This window comes from Hemitrygon akajei, chromosome 11, assembly GCF_048418815.1.
Source record: "Hemitrygon akajei chromosome 11, sHemAka1.3, whole genome shotgun sequence".
NCBI classification, from domain to species: Eukaryota; Metazoa; Chordata; class Chondrichthyes; order Myliobatiformes; family Dasyatidae; genus Hemitrygon; species Hemitrygon akajei.
In genome coordinates, this window is record NC_133134.1 from 164,293,943 (window position 1) to 164,312,449 (window position 18,507).

The 18,507-nt window shown below is 43.8% G+C and overlaps 1 protein-coding gene across 2 annotated transcripts in view; it reads left to right on the forward strand.

Annotated features, from left to right (window-relative positions):
- Positions 1-10,282, forward strand: part of c11h20orf96 (chromosome 11 C20orf96 homolog) — a 39,006-nt gene extending 28,724 nt beyond the window's left edge. For both annotated transcript variants that reach the window (XM_073062146.1, XM_073062147.1), the window contains exon 11: positions 10,057-10,282. In XM_073062146.1, coding sequence (XP_072918247.1) covers positions 10,057-10,117 — 61 coding nt within the window. In that variant the 3' untranslated portion in view covers positions 10,118-10,282. The remainder of the gene's footprint in view (positions 1-10,056) is intronic.
- The last annotated feature ends 8,225 nt before the right edge of the window (positions 10,283-18,507 follow it).

An 18,507-nucleotide genomic window follows, 5' to 3' on the forward strand; every position in this document is an offset into this window, starting at 1 on the left:
ACCTTCTCATTCTCCTATACTCCAGGGAATAAAATTAAACCTATTCACTCTTCCCCTATAACTCAAGTGCTCGAACCCCTCAACATCCTTGTAAATTATATACAATCTTTCAAGATAATTGATTTCTTTCTTGTAGGTAGATGATCAGAACTGCACACAATGCTCTAAATTTTACTTAATCTTATTGCGTGGCGAGGTGGAGATACATCTCTACCAAAGGAGATGTAAGGCATGCCTTCCCTCCGCTAGCCTGCAGATCGCTCTTGGGCGAGGTGTAGCACTTGCTTAGCCCCCCCAATCAGGGTCACGTGAAGCCATGGGAGCAGGTGGTGGATGGTTGTATGAGCAGCCGGTACACATCACAAGTCCAGGTTGTGCGACCACTGATGTCAAGCAGACAATCTCTGAAGTGTATTGATAACGGCTGGGGTCACCTGTCTTGTAAAGACACTGCCCAGAAGAAGGCAATGGCAAACCATTTCTGTAGAAAAGTTTGCCAAGAGCAATCCTGGTCATTGAAAGACCATGGTCGCCCATGTCATACGACATGGCACATAACAAACATATGGCTTAATCATGATGTGACCAGTAGTGGTGATGCTACCGCATATTGCATTCCTCTGTTGTTGAGTCTGAACAGCAGCAGTTTGTGTGATCTAGGTGTAAAACACAGGTGTTAATAGGTAAGGAGTTCTTGGGTTTTCACCCACCAGTAATTCAGCAGTTAATTCATGTACCATATTGGAGACGGACAAGACCTGGAGGTAATGTTCGGTGCAAACCCTTATTTCCTTTACCAGTGATAATTATTAGGTAAGAGGGATATTTTCATTGGTCGGATTAATGCAGTGCGTTTTGGAAATGATCCATTCAGTAGTGAATATGGAGGGAGTGAATGTTTGAGTGCCGATTAAGGTTAAGAACTAGGAGCATGAAAAAATCATTTAGACATTCAAGGCTACTTGACTATTCATCTTGACTGATCTGCTTCAAAACTATTTTCCACAATATTCCCATGACACAGAGTCACAGGGCGCCACAGCACAGAAACAGGCCCTTTGGCCCATCTAGTCCCTTTGGAACAGTTATTCTGCTAGCCCCATGTCCAATCCTCCTCCTTTCACAGCCGGGCTTGGGACTGTCCATGGCAGAATTCAGTCTTATTTTACTTGGTGTTTTTTTTGAGTTGCGTTCATCCAAGCAAACATCCATTGAATCATGTATAAACACAATGAAAATCTAACGCTGCTGGTGTGTGTAGTGAGTTAGGAGTGCTTGACTTTTGCTGTAAGGTCAGTGGTGGATATAACCTGTCATTGTATATCTGTCCTCCTTTGCAACAAGTGCCAACCTGCCATACTCAGACTGAATCATTCCACAACATTCATCTACACCTCAACAAGAGGAAATGAGTAACATGCCTCTGTAGCATGTTGTGAGGGCAACACCTGATAAAAGTGTGCATTGGGTTATTGCTGTTTGCTGACAAACAACCTATATAAAGGAAGCTCGAGTCTAAAAGAAAATTGTGCAGTACTTGCAATTTTCTGATAAATTTAGTCGTACTTCTAAATATAGCATATAACTAGCAGCTGTCACAGAATACAGCCAATCTTCTGCTGCCTTCTTTTGGTGTTTAGTCATAAGAATTACATACTTATAAAATATGTTGCACCTTATTTAAGCAAGCTGCATGTTGACATTAATCATTCAAAAAAGACTTTTACTTATCCAACCACTAGTCATTCCAAAGTTTATCACAAACTTTTTGAAATGTAGCTCATATTGAAATGGGAGGACTCAAGGCAGCCTATTTGCATGTAGCAAGCTCCCACAACTCACACACTAACTGCAGTGGACAGTTGGTTGAGTTGGCGAGAACACTGGGGAGAATCTCTGCCAATTGTGGTCGTTCAATGCAAAGTGGAGAACCCTTTAGAATCTTAGAGTACTACACCACAGAAAAAGGCCCTTCAACCCATCTAGTCTATGCTGAACTATTCTGCCTATTCCCATCCACACCCACCCTGTGTTACATTGTACATTGGTAGGGGTCCATACCCCTTCCATCCATATACTTATCCAAATCCCTCTTAAATATTGCAGTCGAATCTGCATTCACCTGCTCTGCCAGCAGCTTGTTCCACCCTCTGAACGAAGTATTTAATCTTTCACCCTAAAACTATGACCCCCTAGTTCTAGTCTCACCCAACCTCAAGGGAAAAAGCCACTTGCATTTATTGTATCTATAACCTTCATAAATGTATACACCTCTTTACGGTTTCCCCTCATTCTCCTACACTGCAGGGAACAAAGTCCAAACTTATTCAGTCTTTCCTTGTAACTCAAGTCTTCAAGTCCCAACAACAAACTTGTAAATTTTCTGTACACTCTTTCTTTCAATCTTATTGATATCTTTCCTGTAGGTGGGTGACCGGAACTGCAAAAACTCCAAATTTGGTCTCACAGATGTCTTGTACAACTTCAACATAGCATCCCAACTCCTGTACTCAATCCTTTGATTTATGAAGGCCGACGTGGCAAATGCTCTCATTATGACCCTATCTATCTGTGATACCTCTTTCAAGGAATTATGGATCAGTATTCCTTTATTCTACCATACTCTAAAATGCTCTACAGTTCACTTTGTTCAGCCCTGGAGTATGAGCTGAGATTAGATGGGAAATTTTGTGATGATTATTAACAAAGTACATTGGAAAGAAAAAATGCAGTGGATTCCGGTTAATTGGGCCATCGGTTAATCGAGGCAGCCACTTATTTGGGATAACTCTTAAAGAACCAAAATTAATCGAAAGAACAGCTGGGATCCCCTTCATTTATTTAGGACACTGTCACTTAATTGGGACAGAAGACAGTTACCAAAGTTTCTAACTAGCATCAGTCACATGCACTACTGTGGCCGTTAAACACTACACCGTGCTTAGAGTTTTTAAATAGTATGAATTGTGTGTGTTTGTGTTCAAAAAGTAGTGATTTTTGTCTCTGATAGTTGGCAAGAAATAAGCAGTAAGTCAATTCAGAGTTGTTTTGCTCAGTGCGCTTTCAAGCATTCAGGCTTGGAGATGCCCGGAAGAGCCGGGAGTGAACACAGAACATAGAATAGTACAGCATGTTATAGGCCCTTTGGCCCACAATGTTGTGCCAACCTTCAAACCCTGCCTCCCATATAACCCCCCACCTTAAATTCCTCCATATACCTGTCTAGTAGTCTCTTAAACTTCACTAGTGTATCTGCCTCCACCACTGACTCAGGCAGTGCATTCCACGCATCAACCACTCTCTGAGTGAAAAACCTTCCTCTAATATCCCCCTTGAACTTCCCTCCCCCTTACCTTAAAGCCGTGTCCTCTTGTACTGAGCAGTGGTGCCCTGGGGAAGAGGCGCTGGCTGTCCACTCTGTCTATTCCTCTTAATATCTTGTACACCTCTATCATGTCTCCTCTCATCCTCCTTCTCTCCAAAGAGTAAAGTCCTAGCTCCCTTAATCTCTGATCATAATCCATACCCTCTAAACCAGGCAGCATCCTGGTAAATCTCCTCTGTACCCTTTCCAATGCTTCCACATCCTTCCTATAGCGAGCTGACCAGATTAATATCTGAACGGTGGCCGATTAGGAAAAGGGGAGATGCAACAAGACCTGGTTGTCATTGTACACCAGTCATTGAAGGTGGGCATGCAGGTACAGCAAGCGATGAAAAAGGCAAATGGTATGTTGGCATTCATAGCAGAAGGATTTGAGTACAGGAGCAGGGAGGTTCTACTGCAGTTGTACAAGGCCTTGGTGAGACTGCACCTAGAATATTGTGTGCAGTTTTGGTCCCCTAATCTGAGGAAAGACATTCTTGCCATAGAGGGAGTACAGAGAAGGTTCACCAGATTGATTCCTGGGATGGCAGGACTTTCATATGAAGAAAGACTGGATCGACTAGGCTTATACTCACTGGAATTTAGAAGATTGAGGGGGGATCTTATTGAAACGTATAAAGGGATTGGACAGGCTAGATGCAGGAAGATTGTTTTCGATGTTGGGGAAGTCCAGAACGAGGTAGAGAAAGAGAAAGGACAAGGTCAGGAAGAGGTCTGAAGACAGCTAAGGGATTTTTAAAATCAAAGCCTTGCAGGACCAGAAGCTTTAATGTCACAAGATGCTGTAGCTGATGGAATCTGAAACTACACATAAAACATTGGCAGAACAAACACAAAATGCCAGAGGAACTCAGTAGGTCAGGCAGCATATGTGGTAAGGAATAAACGGTCAACATTTTGGGTTGAGATCCTTCATCAGGACTGGAAAGAATGGGAGGAGAGAGAATACAAGCCAGCAGGTGATAGGTGAATCAAGGTGAGAGGGAAAGTAGGTGTACTAAAACTTGGTCAGCTGGAATTGCTCATTTGACCCAAGGCCCAAGATACCTCTTAAGAAAGGGTCCCACATAACCTGAGCCAACTTGTGGTGATGTCCACTGTGACGCACTGAGGCAGTTCTTGTACGGGCTGTGCCTGCACACCTTTCGCTTCCTTGCCTCTGTTTGACCATCTGGTGGCAGGGGAGGTCAGGTCCCTAGTGGAAATCTCTGTCTGCAGGGATCCTTTCCCTGTACATTAAGGACCTGGGGTGGAAGGCTGCATAGGGCAGTACTGTGCAAGAGGTTTTTAAGTCAGTTCACTGACATTCCATCCACCTGTCCGTTCTGCGGCCAGGAGGAGTCGGAATGGAGTGAGAGAGGCTGCAGCTGCTGTTTGAATATCTGAAGGGGCTGGTTCTCAGGTTTTGATTGCACTTCAGCTCCATACTTCTGAAATATGGGCACCCAGTATGGAAGAGGCGGGTCGCTTGGGAGATCTACTGCTGGGCTCGGCCAAAATGGCCATTCATGAGCCCAGGTGGCGGACAGTCGAGGGCTCTGCCCAGGACAACTGCCTGCTCCTCGTCTGAGGATATGTTCATGCCCGGGTATCCCTGGAGAGGGAGCACATGGTCAGGATGGGCACGTGGGGGTTTCTGAGAACAATGGGCCCGCTAGGGAATTGACTGCTTTATAATATGTTAATTTGATTTTGTTCACTGTCTTGTAAATACTTGAAGTTTGTATTTTTGTCTGAATAAACTTGTAGTTTTATATAAAAAAAGGAGGAAAGGTAGGTGGACATTAGGAAGGTGGAAGGCAGTGATCATAATATGATTGAATTCATACTGCTGTTTGAGAGGGAGAAGCAAAAGTCACAAGTATCAGTATCACAATGGAATAAAGGGAATTACAGAGGCATGAGAGAGGAGCTTGCCCAGGTGGATTGGAGGAGGATACAGTGGGGATGACAACAGAACAGAGATGGCTGAAGTTTCTGGGAATAGTTCACAAGGCGCAGGATAGATATGTCCCACAGAGGAAGAATTTCTCAAAGGCAGTGATAGACAACCACAGCTGGCAAAAGTAGTTGTCTACATAAAAGCAAAGGGCATACAAGGTAGCAAAAGTGAGTGGGAAGTTGGATGATTGTGAAGCTTTTAAAATCCAACAAAGGCAATTAGAAACCTATAAGAAGGGAAAAGATAAAATATGAGGGCAGACTTGCCAATAATATAAAACAGGATACCAAAAGTTCCTTTCAGTTACAGGTTTCCCCCGCTATTCGAAGGTAGAGTGTTCCTATAAAATGGTTCGTAAGCCGGAATGTCGTAAAGTGAAGAAGCAATTACCACTTATTTATATGGGAAAAATTCGTGAGCGTTCGCAGATCCAAAAAATAACCTACCAAATCATGCCAAATAACACAAAACCTAAAATAACAGTAACATATAGTAAGAGTAGGAATGATCTGATAAATACACAGTCTATATAATGTATGAATACTTTACTACAATTATTGCAGCATTGCCCACCGCAGCAAAAATTTCACGCAAGCACTCCCGGCAGAAACACACGGCACAAAGCGCTCCCGGCAGAAACACACAGGGCAAGTGCTCCCGGCTGAAGCACTTTTTCCAGTAACCTTTAAGCTATGAAGCTACTGAATAGCACATAAAAATACACAGCCTATATAAAGTAGAAATAATGTACGCCCAGTGTAATTTCACTTACCGGAATCGGGAAGACAGTGAGGACACTGATGATGGTGTGTTGGGCTGAGTCGTTGGAGTTTGGGGTGGTGGGACACTGGGGTGTCATCTCATCGTCGTCTGTTTCAATCAGGGCAGGCAGGTCACCTTCTTCTATGTCTGCCTGCCTCGATGTCGAAGGTCGAGATTCGTTGGCTAATGTGGAAGGCTTGAAAAACGACAGTATGCTTGACTGCTTAGCCTCGCGCATTTTTCTATCATACAGTTCTTTGTAAGCACTCAAACCGTCCTGCAAACCTGCCCTAAACCTACGTACCCTTTCAAAATCAAAGTCATACTTTTCTGCAATCATTGCAGCATTGTCAATCACAGTGAAAATCTCACGCAATTGCCTCACGTTCAGTACCTGGACAACTTCACTTCTGGGCCGTTCACTACTGTGTTCGGCTTCAATTGTTATCCTTTCCTCTTCATCAGCTCTTCATCTGTCAGTTCTTGGTCATGGGATGCTCAACATCATCTTCAACATCATCTCCGTCAAGTTCCACAAACCCTTAGCCAAACTCACTATATCCTTACTTGGTTCACCACGATCGAAACGCTTTATTATGTCTAGTTTTACGCTGAGTGTAACACCCTTATGAGCTCTTTTAGGCTTTTCCGATACCTTAGAACTCATCTTGCTAATGGATGCACAAAGTAAAACGACATAAAGCACAGATGCTCACAGGCACGTGCTTAAGCAATGCCGGCTAGAATGCAGCCGGGGTCGGCGCGCGCTGCCTTTTTTCGTAACACTGTAAACACCTTCTGTTAGCAAAAACAGGTAACTAATGTAGGTCTTTCGTAACAGCGAGTTGACGTAAAGCGAGCGTTCGAAAAACAGGGGACGCCTGTATATAAAGAGTAAAAGGGAGGTGAGAGTTGAGATTTCACCACCAGAAAATGATGCTGATGATGTAGTAATTGGGGACAAAGAAATGGCAGATTAACCTAATGGGTACTTTGCATCTGTCTTCACCATGGAAGACACCAGCAGTGTGCCAGTGGTCCATGAGTGTCAGAGGGCAGGAGTGAGTGCCATTGCTATTACAAAGGGGGAAAAAAGTGCTAGGCAAACTCAAAGGTCTTAAGGTGGATATGTCACCTAGGCCAGATGGAATACATCCCAGAGTCCTGAGAGAGGTTGCAGAAGTAACAAGCAGGGTGGACAAAGGAAAGGCAATGGTTGTCATTTACTTGGATTTTCAGAAGGCATTTGATAAGGTGCCACACGAGGCTGCTTAACAAGATAAAATCCTATGGCATTACAGGAAAGATACTGGCATGGATAGAGGAATGGCTGACAGGCAGGAGGCAACAAGTGAGGATAAAAGGGGCCTTTTCTGTTTGGCTGCCAGTGCCCAGTGGTGTTCCTCAGGGATCGGTATTGGGACTGCTACTTTTGACATTGTTTGTCACTGAATTAGATAATGGAATTGATGACTTTGTGGCAAAGTTTATGGATGATGCGAAGATAGGTGGAGGGGTAGGTAGTGCTGAGGAAGCAATCTGATTGCGGCAGGACTTAGGCAAATTGGAAGAATGGGCAAAAACGTGGCAGCTGGAATACAGTGTTGGGAAGAAGGTTCAAACATCAGAGGTGCAGAGAGACTTAGGAGTCCTTCTGCAAGACTCCCAGTAGGTTAATTTACAGGTTGAGTCTGTGGTAAAGAAGGCAAATGCAATGTTGGCATTTATTTCAAGGGAAATAGAATATAAAAGCAAGGAGATAATACTGAACCTTTATAAGACATCAGTCAGGCTGTACTTGGAGTATTGTCGACAGTTTTGGGCCTCATGTCTCAGAAAGGATGTGTTGTCATTGGAGAGACTCCAGAGAAGGTTCATGAGGATGGTTTTAGGAATGAAGGGGTTAACATATGAGGAGTATTTAACAGTCTTGGGCATCTACTCACTGGAATTTAGGAGAATGCAGGGGATCTCATTGAAACCTATTGAATGTTGAAAGAACTAGATAGGGTGAATGTGGAGAGGATGTTTCCTATGATGGGGCTATCCAGAACTAGAGGGTATAGGCTCAAAATTGAGGGGTGACCCTTAAGAACAGAGGTAAAGAGGAATTTTTTTTAGCCAGAGAGTAGTGAACCTATGGAATGCTCCGCCACGGACTATGGTGGAGGCCAAATCCATGGGTATATTTAGGGTGGAAGCTGCTTGTTTCCTAATTGGTCAGGGCATCAAAGGATATGGTGAGTAGACAGGTGAATGGAGTTGAGTGGGATCCCGGATCAGCCATGATGGAATGGTGGAACAGACTCAATTGTCTGAATGGCCTAATTCTGCTCCGATTTGTTATGGTCTTATGGACGTTGGAGGAACTCAGCAGGTTAGGCAGCATCTGCGGAGGAAATGGACAGTTCCAGGTTGAACCTTTCATCTGGATTTGAATTCATCAATCCATGGGAAGTGTCTTGACCCAAAATGTCGACCTTTCATTTTACTCCATGGATAAAGGGTTCCCAACTTTTTTTATGCCATGGACCCCTACCATTAACCGAGGGGTTCATGGTCCCCAGGTTGGGAATCCTTGCCATAGACAAATGGTACTGACAATCATTCAGATGTGAAGTTAAAGCATCGTTGGCCTGTCCAATGGATATAAAAGATTTTGTGGTACAATACAAAGCTGGATGGAGCTGCCCCTGGGATTCTGATTAATATTTACCCTTCGACCCACAAAGGGTAACTGGTCACCTCTGATTTGGGAGCTTGCTGTGCGACCCATGGCTTCTCTGTTTTCCTGCATTGGGCTCTATAGGGTAGATAATATTGAGGAGATTCTTCCATCTGAGGAATCCAGAATTAGGAGTCACAGTCTCAGACTAAAGGCTAGAGCAGGGGTTTCCAATCTGGGATCCATGAACCCCTTGGTTAATGGTTATATTAAACCCTTGGTTAATAGACCTTTTATATTTGAAAGGGCTGTGAAACATTTGGAATTCCTATACTGAAGATAGGTGGAGACTTTGTAAATGTAGGTGTTCTTGTGTCTTTCTTATTTATTGGTCACATTTAAAAGTGCATTTAACTTTATATTGTGAGAAGCTTAATATAAATACAGGTTCCTCTATTCCTGCTCTCTCTGTGCAAACCTCACTTCCACCAGAAGAGGTCAGCACTGAGAAGAGGCAGCCCAAGAGTTGAGATGGCTTCAGCTATTCTGCAAGAATTCAGGCCACATCGCAGCCCTCTCCCTTCCACCTTGAGCTGTTCCTGTTAAATTTGTACTGTAGTGTTCCAGTAGTTAATTCTTCACTTTTAAGGCTTTCCCTCTTGAGCATTTAGAGGGGCTGCATTTTGAAAAGCTACGGAAAATAGTGAATACAGCCCAGTCTATCACAGGCAAAGCCCTCCTCACTTCCGAGCACATTTACATGGAGTGCTGCCACAAGAAAGCAGCATCCATCATCAGAGAGTTCCACCATGCAGACCATGCTCTCTTCTCACCACTACCATTGGGCTGGAGGTACAGAAGCCTTGCATCTCAAGGCACCAGGTTTAGGAACAGCTATTACTCTACAACCAGTCAGACTCCTGAACCTGCATTGATAACTTCACTCGCCACTATACTGAACTGATTCTGCAACCTAGAGACTCACTTTCAATGATCTTTCCAACTCATATTCTTTATGTTATTTTTATTTGCACAGTTTGTCGTCTTCTGCTCAATGGACGTTTGTCAGTCTTTGTTTATGTATAGTTTTTTCATAAAATTCTATTGCACTTCTTTTTTCCTGTAAATGACTACAAGAAATTGAATCTCACTGTAATATATGGTATACACTTTGGTGATAAATTTACTTTGAACTTTGAATTTGGTTCACCCAGCATTCCCTGAGATAGTTAAGAAAGGTATTGTCATGGATGTGGTGTTGCAGTAATAATGCCAACTCCTATTTCCTTTGCCTTACAGGTGCACACCAGACACAGAAATTGTGTTGGATATCCCAAGAGAAGAGTGTCTTCCCATTTAACGCCAGATCCTCTTGCTTGATGAAAATGACCTAGACAGAAATAGCCTTTTTGTTTATCTGACTTTATGACATGAAACACTTCTAAATGGCATTATCTGGATTTATAAAAAGTACAAAGATTTCTGATAAAGGCTAAACAACAAATAAAACCTATTTGTAAACTAATCTGTGTGTCTTAATTTCAGTTTATGCAATCAGTATTTAAAATAGAGATCCCTTCGATATTTAACGTAAGTCTCTTCACTACACACTTTTGTTCCTCTCTGTTCTCCCTTGGCAATACTTTCTCACCAAGGGCTCATACATTTGAAGAAAAGAAAGAAAGATTAACTTTATTTGTCACACGTACATTCTCTCATTCTCTTCACTTGCTTTGTGGATCCAAAATTGGCTTGCCCACAGAAGGCAAAGGATGGTTGTAGATAGTTCGTATTCTGCATGGAGGTCAGAGACCAGTGTTCCATAGAGATCTGTTCTGGGACCCCTGCTCTTTGTGATTTTTATAAAAGACCTGGATGAAGAAGTAGAAGGGTGGGTTAGTAAGCTTGCTGGTGACACAAAGATTGGGAGTGTTGTGGATAGTCTGGAGGGTTGTTAGAGGTTACAGCGGGACATCAATAAGATACAGAACTGGGCTGAGAAGTGGCAGATGGAATTCAACCCAGATAAGTGTGAAGTGGTTTATTTTGGTAGGTCATATTTGAAGACAGAATATAATATAAATGGTAAGACTCTTGGCAGTGTGGAAGATCTGAGAGATCTTGGGGTCAATGTCCATAAGACGTTCAAACCTGCTGTGCAGGTTGACAGTGTTGTTAAGAAGGCATATGGTGTGTTGGCATTCATCAACTGTGAGATTGGGTTCAAGAGCCATGAGGTAATGTTACAGCTATGTACTACCTTGGTCAGACCCCATTTGGAGTACTGTGTTCAGTTCTTGTCACCTCACTACGGGAAGGATGGGATGTGGATACTGTGGTAACTTCCACTTTACAAAAGACCACTCCACAATTTTATGGCCAAAAGAAACATCTTTATCTGGGACGGCAAATGATATTTACAATACAGAGGCTTCCAGGTACCTCGTGCGGCATGGGTGGTGGAACTATATACAATGCATACCGGGAGTAAAAAGAGCGGAAGTAAAAACTCTGCCAATCCCGGGACCCACCTCTTGTTACCAACAGCTTCCTGATTAGTATTAACTTACTTTTAATAATACTCACATTACAACGGATACTATAGAGAGAGTGCAGAGGAGCTTTACAAGGATGTTGCCTGGATTGGAGGATGTACCTTATGAGAATAGGTTGAGTGAACTTGACTTTTTCTCCTTGGAGTGATGGAGGATGAGAGGTGATCTGACAGAGGTGTATAAGATGATGAGAGGCATTAATCGTGTGGATAGCCAGAGGCTTTTTCCCAGGGCTGAATGGCTAACATGAGGGGGCATAGTGTTATGGTACAGTACTTGGAAATAGCTACCGAGGGGATGTCAGGAGTGAGTTTTTCACACAGAGAGTGGTGGCTGCATGGAATGCACTACCGGTGACAGTGGTGGAAGCGGATACGATAGGGTCTTTTAAGAGCCTCTTAGATAGGTACATGGAGCTTAGAAAAATAGAGGGCTATGCGGTAGGGAAATTCTCGGCAGCTTCTAGAGTAGGTTACATGGTTGGCACAACATTGTGGGCTGAAGGGCCTGTAATGTGCTGTAGATTTCTACGTTCAATGTGTCTTAAGTCCTTCTGTAAATTCCCTACTTCCTCAACACTACCTACCACTCCACGTATTTTTGTATGGTTCACCAACTTGGCCACAAAGCCATCAATTGTCATCCAAATCATTGATGTATAATGTAAACTGATGCGATCCCAGCACCAATCGATGTAGAACATCTCTAGTCACTGGCAGCCAACCAGAAAATACCTCCTTTATTATTGCTCTTGGCTTCTACCAGTCTGCCAATCTTCTATCCATACTAGTTCCTTTCCTGTAATAGTGTGGGCTCTTGTTAAGCAGCCACATCTTCGGCACCTTGTCAAAGACCTTCTGAAAATACAAGTAAATAACATCCACTGATGTTTCCTCAAAGAATTCCAACTGATTTGTCAGGCAAGATTTCCCCTTGAGGAAACATCATCCTTAACAATGGACTCCAATATCTTCCCAACTGCTGAGGTCAGGCTAACTGGCCTATAATCTCCTTTCTTCTGGCTCCCTCTCTTCTTAAAGAGTGGAGTGACATTTGCAATTTTCCAGTCCTCCAGAAACATGCCAGAATCCATTACCTATGGCTGCACACCTACAGGAATGATGTAAACAAGGTTGAAAGAGTACAGAGAAAATTTACAAGGATGTTGCAGGGTCTGGAGGACCTGAGTTATAAGGGAAGATTAAGTAGGTTAGAACTGTATTCTCACCTTTTCCCGCTGAGGTTGGGTGGGACTACAACCAAAGGCCATGCGTTAAAGGTGAAAGGTGAGAAGTTTAAGGGGAACATGAGGGGAAACCTCTTCACTCAGAGGGTAGTCGAAGTGTGGAATGAGCTGCCAGCACAAGTGGTGCGTGCATTCAGTGTTTAAGAGAAGGTATATGGATAGTAGGGATGTACAGGTGGATAGGAGTAGGCTGTTTAAATGAATTCAGCATAGACTATATGGGCCAAAGGGCCGGTTTCTGTGCTATACTTCTCTAAGACTCTATGACAATCTCTTCAGTTTCCAATTTCAGAACCCTGGAGTGTAGTCCATCTGGTCCAGGTGACTTATCTATCTTTAGACCTTTTAGCTTCCCAAGCTCCTTCCCCTTAGTGGTTACAACTACACTCACTTATGCCTACGAGGGCCACTCCTTTATCCCATTTGCAGAGTGCAAGGCCACCTGATCTAGTATGTATGGATTTCCTCTCCTTAGAGCCTGATTCCAGCAACACAGCAAATGCCTTGATTATTACGGACCACTACACCAGATATGCTTAAACCCTCCCTACAAAGGATCAGAGGGCATCCACCATGGCCAAAGTGTTATGTGAAAAGTATTTTGTTCATTATGGCCTTCCCAGATGGGTACATAGTGATCAGGGATGGGATTTCAAGAGTAGGCTCATTCATGAGTTACTGAGCATGCCTGGAGTCGAGATGTCGAGAGCTACACCTTATCACCCTCAGAGTGATCCCCAGCCTGAGAGGTTTGATCGGACATTGCTAGACATGCTCAGAACCCTGGAGGTCAGCAAGAAGAGCAAATGGAGTCAGCATATTGGGCATCTGGTCCACTGCTACAACTGGACACAGAATGACGCTACTGGATACTCACCATGCTATATGATGTTTGGGAGCGAAGTAAGATTACCTGCAGACCTCTGTTTTGAGACTGGTGGGGAAGACTTGCCACAGAAGACCTATCTTAACGATGTGTCTGACATGAGGAGGGAATTGCAAAAGGCTTATGAACTAGCAGAGGCCTCTGCTATCAAGCAGAATCAAGGAAACAAGAGGAGATAGGATCAAAAGATTAGGTTCTCCCAACTGATTCCTGGAGACAGAGTTCTAATAAGGAACACACATAAAATGCAGGTGGAACGCAGCAGGCCAGACAGCATCTACAGGGAGAAGCACTGTCCTGACGAAGGGTCTTGGCTCGAAACATCGACAGCGCTTCTCCCTTTAGATGCTGCCTGGCCTGCTGCGTTCCACCAGCATTTTGTGTGTGTTGCTTGAATTTCCAGCATCTGCAGATTTCCTCGTGTTTGCCCTTCTAATAAGGAAGTTGGGGCTACCAGGATAGCATAAGTTGGCTGACAGCCGGGTGGCTACGCCATACATGGTGGAGAGTCAGATGCCAAATGTGCCAGTTTATCAGGTGAGGCCAGAAGACGGGAATGGGTCTGTCAAAATTCTCCATTAGAACCTCCTTTTACCTCTAGAATATGAGGTACGTGTTAATCCAGAGCCTAACATGGACCCTACACCTAGCAGGAGGGCTCTCCACCGAAGTAAGAGAACAGAAAAACAATTGGTGGAGAGACCTGAAGGGGCCCTAACCACTGAATGTTATACAGACTCAGAGGACGAGGAAATGGGGGTGTGGTGTATGTTACTTTATGCAAACTCCCCAGTAATGATGAAGAGATTCCCGAACCTCCCCATGCTGATGTGGATGTAGCAGGGAACAGGCAGGCTTGTGGCTGGACAATGAATGGAAACTGGGCTCCAGAGCAACTGGCAATGAAGCTGAGCTCAGTCAAGTAACAGGGAGACCTAAGTTGCCATAAGGCATGAGTACTTGACAGGGGGAGGCCTCTCCAAGTAGACAGGAAAGATTCCAAGGAGTGTCCGAGACTGAAGAAGTAGATGATGGGATAAGGAGGTCTCAGAGAATCAGGAGCCTCCCAGATAAGCTGGTCTATGTCACACCAGGGAACAGAGCGTTCCACCTATCCCCCCAGTGAGATATGTCACTACCATTGACAAATAGATTGGAAGTCTTGACATCATGGAATTCCTTTGAAAACTTTGTTATTGACGATGGGTTGATAAATTTCAAAGTCATGAGGGCATGACTATATTTTGGGAGGGGGGAAGCGGGAGAGTGTAACACCCTAGTAAAGATTTTACCACTAATGTTGTGAGATATTTCTTGTAATGGTTTTCTGTGGCAGCAGTGTGTTCCGCTGGTAGTTGTTGGGTTGCCTAAAAGATAAAGGACGTTTAGGAATGTTGTGTCCTCCAGTCAGGATGGTGGAACTGGGAGAAAGTTCCAGAGAATGCTGGGGGAGAGGTTTTATAATGGACACTGAGGTGGGTCAAGAGCCTTTTCAGCGGAAAATGGAGAGAGAAGAAGCTCAAATGAACTGGCCATGGGATTCAATCCAATCGAATGCGCAATCTGATGGAGCCCAGGAGGGGAGATTCTACTGGGGATCAGTGAATAGGAGTTGGCACCGTGTGCACATTGGACACAATGGCTTTTGGAAGATTTGAGCTCCAACCTGTATACATTTGGCTGTTTAATTATAATGGGGCCTTTTGTTTTTTTCTTTAATAATTGTTTGGTTAGGCTGACGTTCATAAAAATATTTGCTTTATAATTGTATGCAACGTGCGGTCTGTTATCTCTTTCCGCTGGGTGATTGCTTGGGAGCAGCAGCTTACATAGGATTCACACAGATTAGGGTTCGGGGGGGCAAGACATCCCAACCTCATGGGTTTGGCGAGGCCAAAGTCATATCTACCCTAGATTTACGGAGTCTGAAACAAGGTGGTTTTCTCACTGTTGATTCTGGTGGCTGTTCACGAACCGCTTCTCTAGAGATGCACTTTAAAAAGAGGTTTCAGCTATATTATATGCCCTCTCTTTTTCTTTTATGTTTTTGATTTCTCTTGTCAGCCACATTTGCCTCATCCTCCCTTTAGAATACTTATTCATCTTTGGGATGCAATTATCCTGCACCTACCAAGTTGCTTCCAGAAATTCCAGCCATGGCTGTTCTACCATCATCCCTGCTGGTGTCCCCTTCCAATCAACTTTGGCCAACTCCTCTATCAAGCCTCTGTAATTCCCTTTACTCACTGTCATGATACATCTGACTTTAGCTTATCCCTCTCTCACTACAAGGTGAATTATATTATATTACAATAGAATTACTGCCTCCTAAGGGTTTCTGTACCTTAAGCACCCCAATCAAATCTGCTTCTTTACACAACACCCAATCCAGAATTGCTTTTCCCCTATTGGGCTTGACTGCAAACTGCTCTAAAAAGCCTTCTTGTAGGCATTTTACAAATTCCCTCCCTTGGGATCCAGCACCAACATAATGTTCCCAATATACCTGCACATTGAAATAACATTGCTCTTTTTCCATGCATTTTCTATCTCCCATTGCAATTTGTATGTCTACATCCTGGCTATTGTTCGGAGTCCTGTATATAACTCCCATCAGGGTCTTTTTATCCTTGTAGTTTCTTAACCCTACCCACAAGGATTCTATATCTTCCAATCCTATGTCACCTCTTTTTCTAAGGATTTGATTCCACATTCTAGAGGGGTTGTATTGAGAGCATCCTGAGCAGCTGCATCACTGCCTGGTTCGGAAATTGCACCATCTCAGATCGCAAGACCTTGCAGCGGATAGTGAGGTCAGCTGAGAAGATCATCGGGGTCTCTCTTCCCGCCATCACGGACATTTACACTACACGCTGCATCCGCAAAGCAAACAGCATTATGAAGAGCATTACCCTCAATGGTGCATGCCACTAGCAGCAATCCAGGGGCTGCTGCTCCTGAGGTCCTGTTTTCCAGCTTTCTGCCTCTCTCTCCAGGACCCCTTTTCCTCCCTACGTGCCAATCTGTACCATGACTTCCAGTTCATACACTTGCCCATGCACCCCTCATACAATCTCTTCTCCCTCCTGCCGTCTGGGAAAAGGCACCGAAGCATTTGGGCTCTTATGACCAGACTATGTAACAGTTCCTTCCCTCAAGCTATCAGACTCCTCAATACCCGAAGCCTGGACTGACACCTCGCCCTACTGTCCTGTTTATTATTTATTGTAATGCCTGCACTGTTTTTGTGCACTTTATGCAGTCCAGTGTAGGTCTGTAGTCTAGTGTATCTTTCTCTGTGTTTTTTTATTACGTAGTTCAGTCTAGTTTTTTGTACTGTGTCATGTAACACCATGGTCCTGAAAAACGTTGTCTCATTTTTACTATGTACTGTACCAGCAGTTATGGTCAAAATGACAATAAAAGTTGACCTGACTTGACTTGAATATTTTTTTTGCCAACGGAGCCACCCCACCCTTTCTTCCTACCTACCTGACATTTTGATACAAGGTGTATCCTTGGATGTTAAACTCCCAACTATGATCTTTCAGCCATGACTCAGTGATGCCCACAACATAACTGCTGATCTCTAACTGAGCTACCTTATTTCATATACTTCATGCATTCAAATATAACACCTTCAGTCCTGTTCTCATCACCCTTTTCAGTTTTGCCCCAATTTCCACTTCAACTCACCCCACTGACTGCAATTTTACCCTATCACCTGCTTGTCCTTCCTCGCACTGTATACTGTATACCAATTGCCTCATCTTTAGCACTTTCATTCCAGTTCCCATTCTCCTGCCAAATTAGTTTAAGCCCTCCCCAACAGCTCTAGCAAACCTCCCCACCAGGATATTGGTCCCACTCGGGTTCAGGTGTAACCTGCCCTTTTTGTACGGGTCATACCTCCCCCAGAAGAGATCCCGATGATCCCGAAAACTGAGACACTGCGCCCTGCACCAATTCTTCAGCCACACATTTATCTGCCAAATTATCCTATTCTTACCCTCAATGGTGCATGCCACTAGCAGCAATCCAGGGGCTGCTGCTCCTGAGGTCCTGTTTTCCAGCTTTCTGCCTCTCTCTCCAGGACCCCTTTTCCTCCCTACGTGCCAATCTGTACCATGACTTCCAGTTCATACACTTGTTAAGTATATTTGAATCTTGAGAACTGGATAAGTGACTTCATTTGTTTTCAAACAGGATTATTCCTATGAGAGGAGGGCTAGATAGGAGTAGGTTTGTTAGACGGATTATAAACTGCGCTGTGTGCAAATCAGAAAATGTGAAACTATGCTGACTAACCAGAAACTTGGATTAAGACAACTCACAAAAAAAAAGCAGAGAGGTGGATGAGGGTAATTATCTATAGTTGGTAACATATTTATTATTTTGAGACAGAGTATGGTAACAGGCCCTTCCAGCCCAGTGCTGCCCAATTCCACCCACGTGACCAATTAGCCTACTCACCCACACATCTTTGGAATGAGGGAGGACAGTCACACAGTCACAGGGAGAACATGCAGACTCGTTACAGACCGAGGAGGAATTGAACTCACGTCGCTGACTTCGTAATAGCTAATCACTACTCTACCATGCCGCTCCTACGACACACTCCCACAGAAAGGAAGCTGATTCAATGATTATTTTTCAAAATGACGTGAGATAAATTAGAAAGACAGAGCAGAGGTGTGGGAATAATTGGACAGAAAATTAAGAGAGAACTGACAAGGGCACAGTACTCCAACTGGCCTCTTGTGCCTTGTGTCAATTTGATTATTTCAAAGGTGGGTGATCAGGGAATAAAAGTCACACTCTGAATTTGTCAGTGAACTCTCAGGGAACCGTACATGTGTGAAAATTGCCCAGCCTGCAATATTTATGGAACCTTTATTAAGAGCTAATTGACCATCATCTAAAGCTCCTTATATGTCTGGGCTCCAGACCCGTAACTCTGTAGTGGAAAAAAACATCTCCAGTGTCGAGCTGTGTTAATGTTAACCCGTGTCTTCTAGTTTTACGGTTGCAGAAGCCTGAATAGCTGTTGTTCGGAAGAGAAC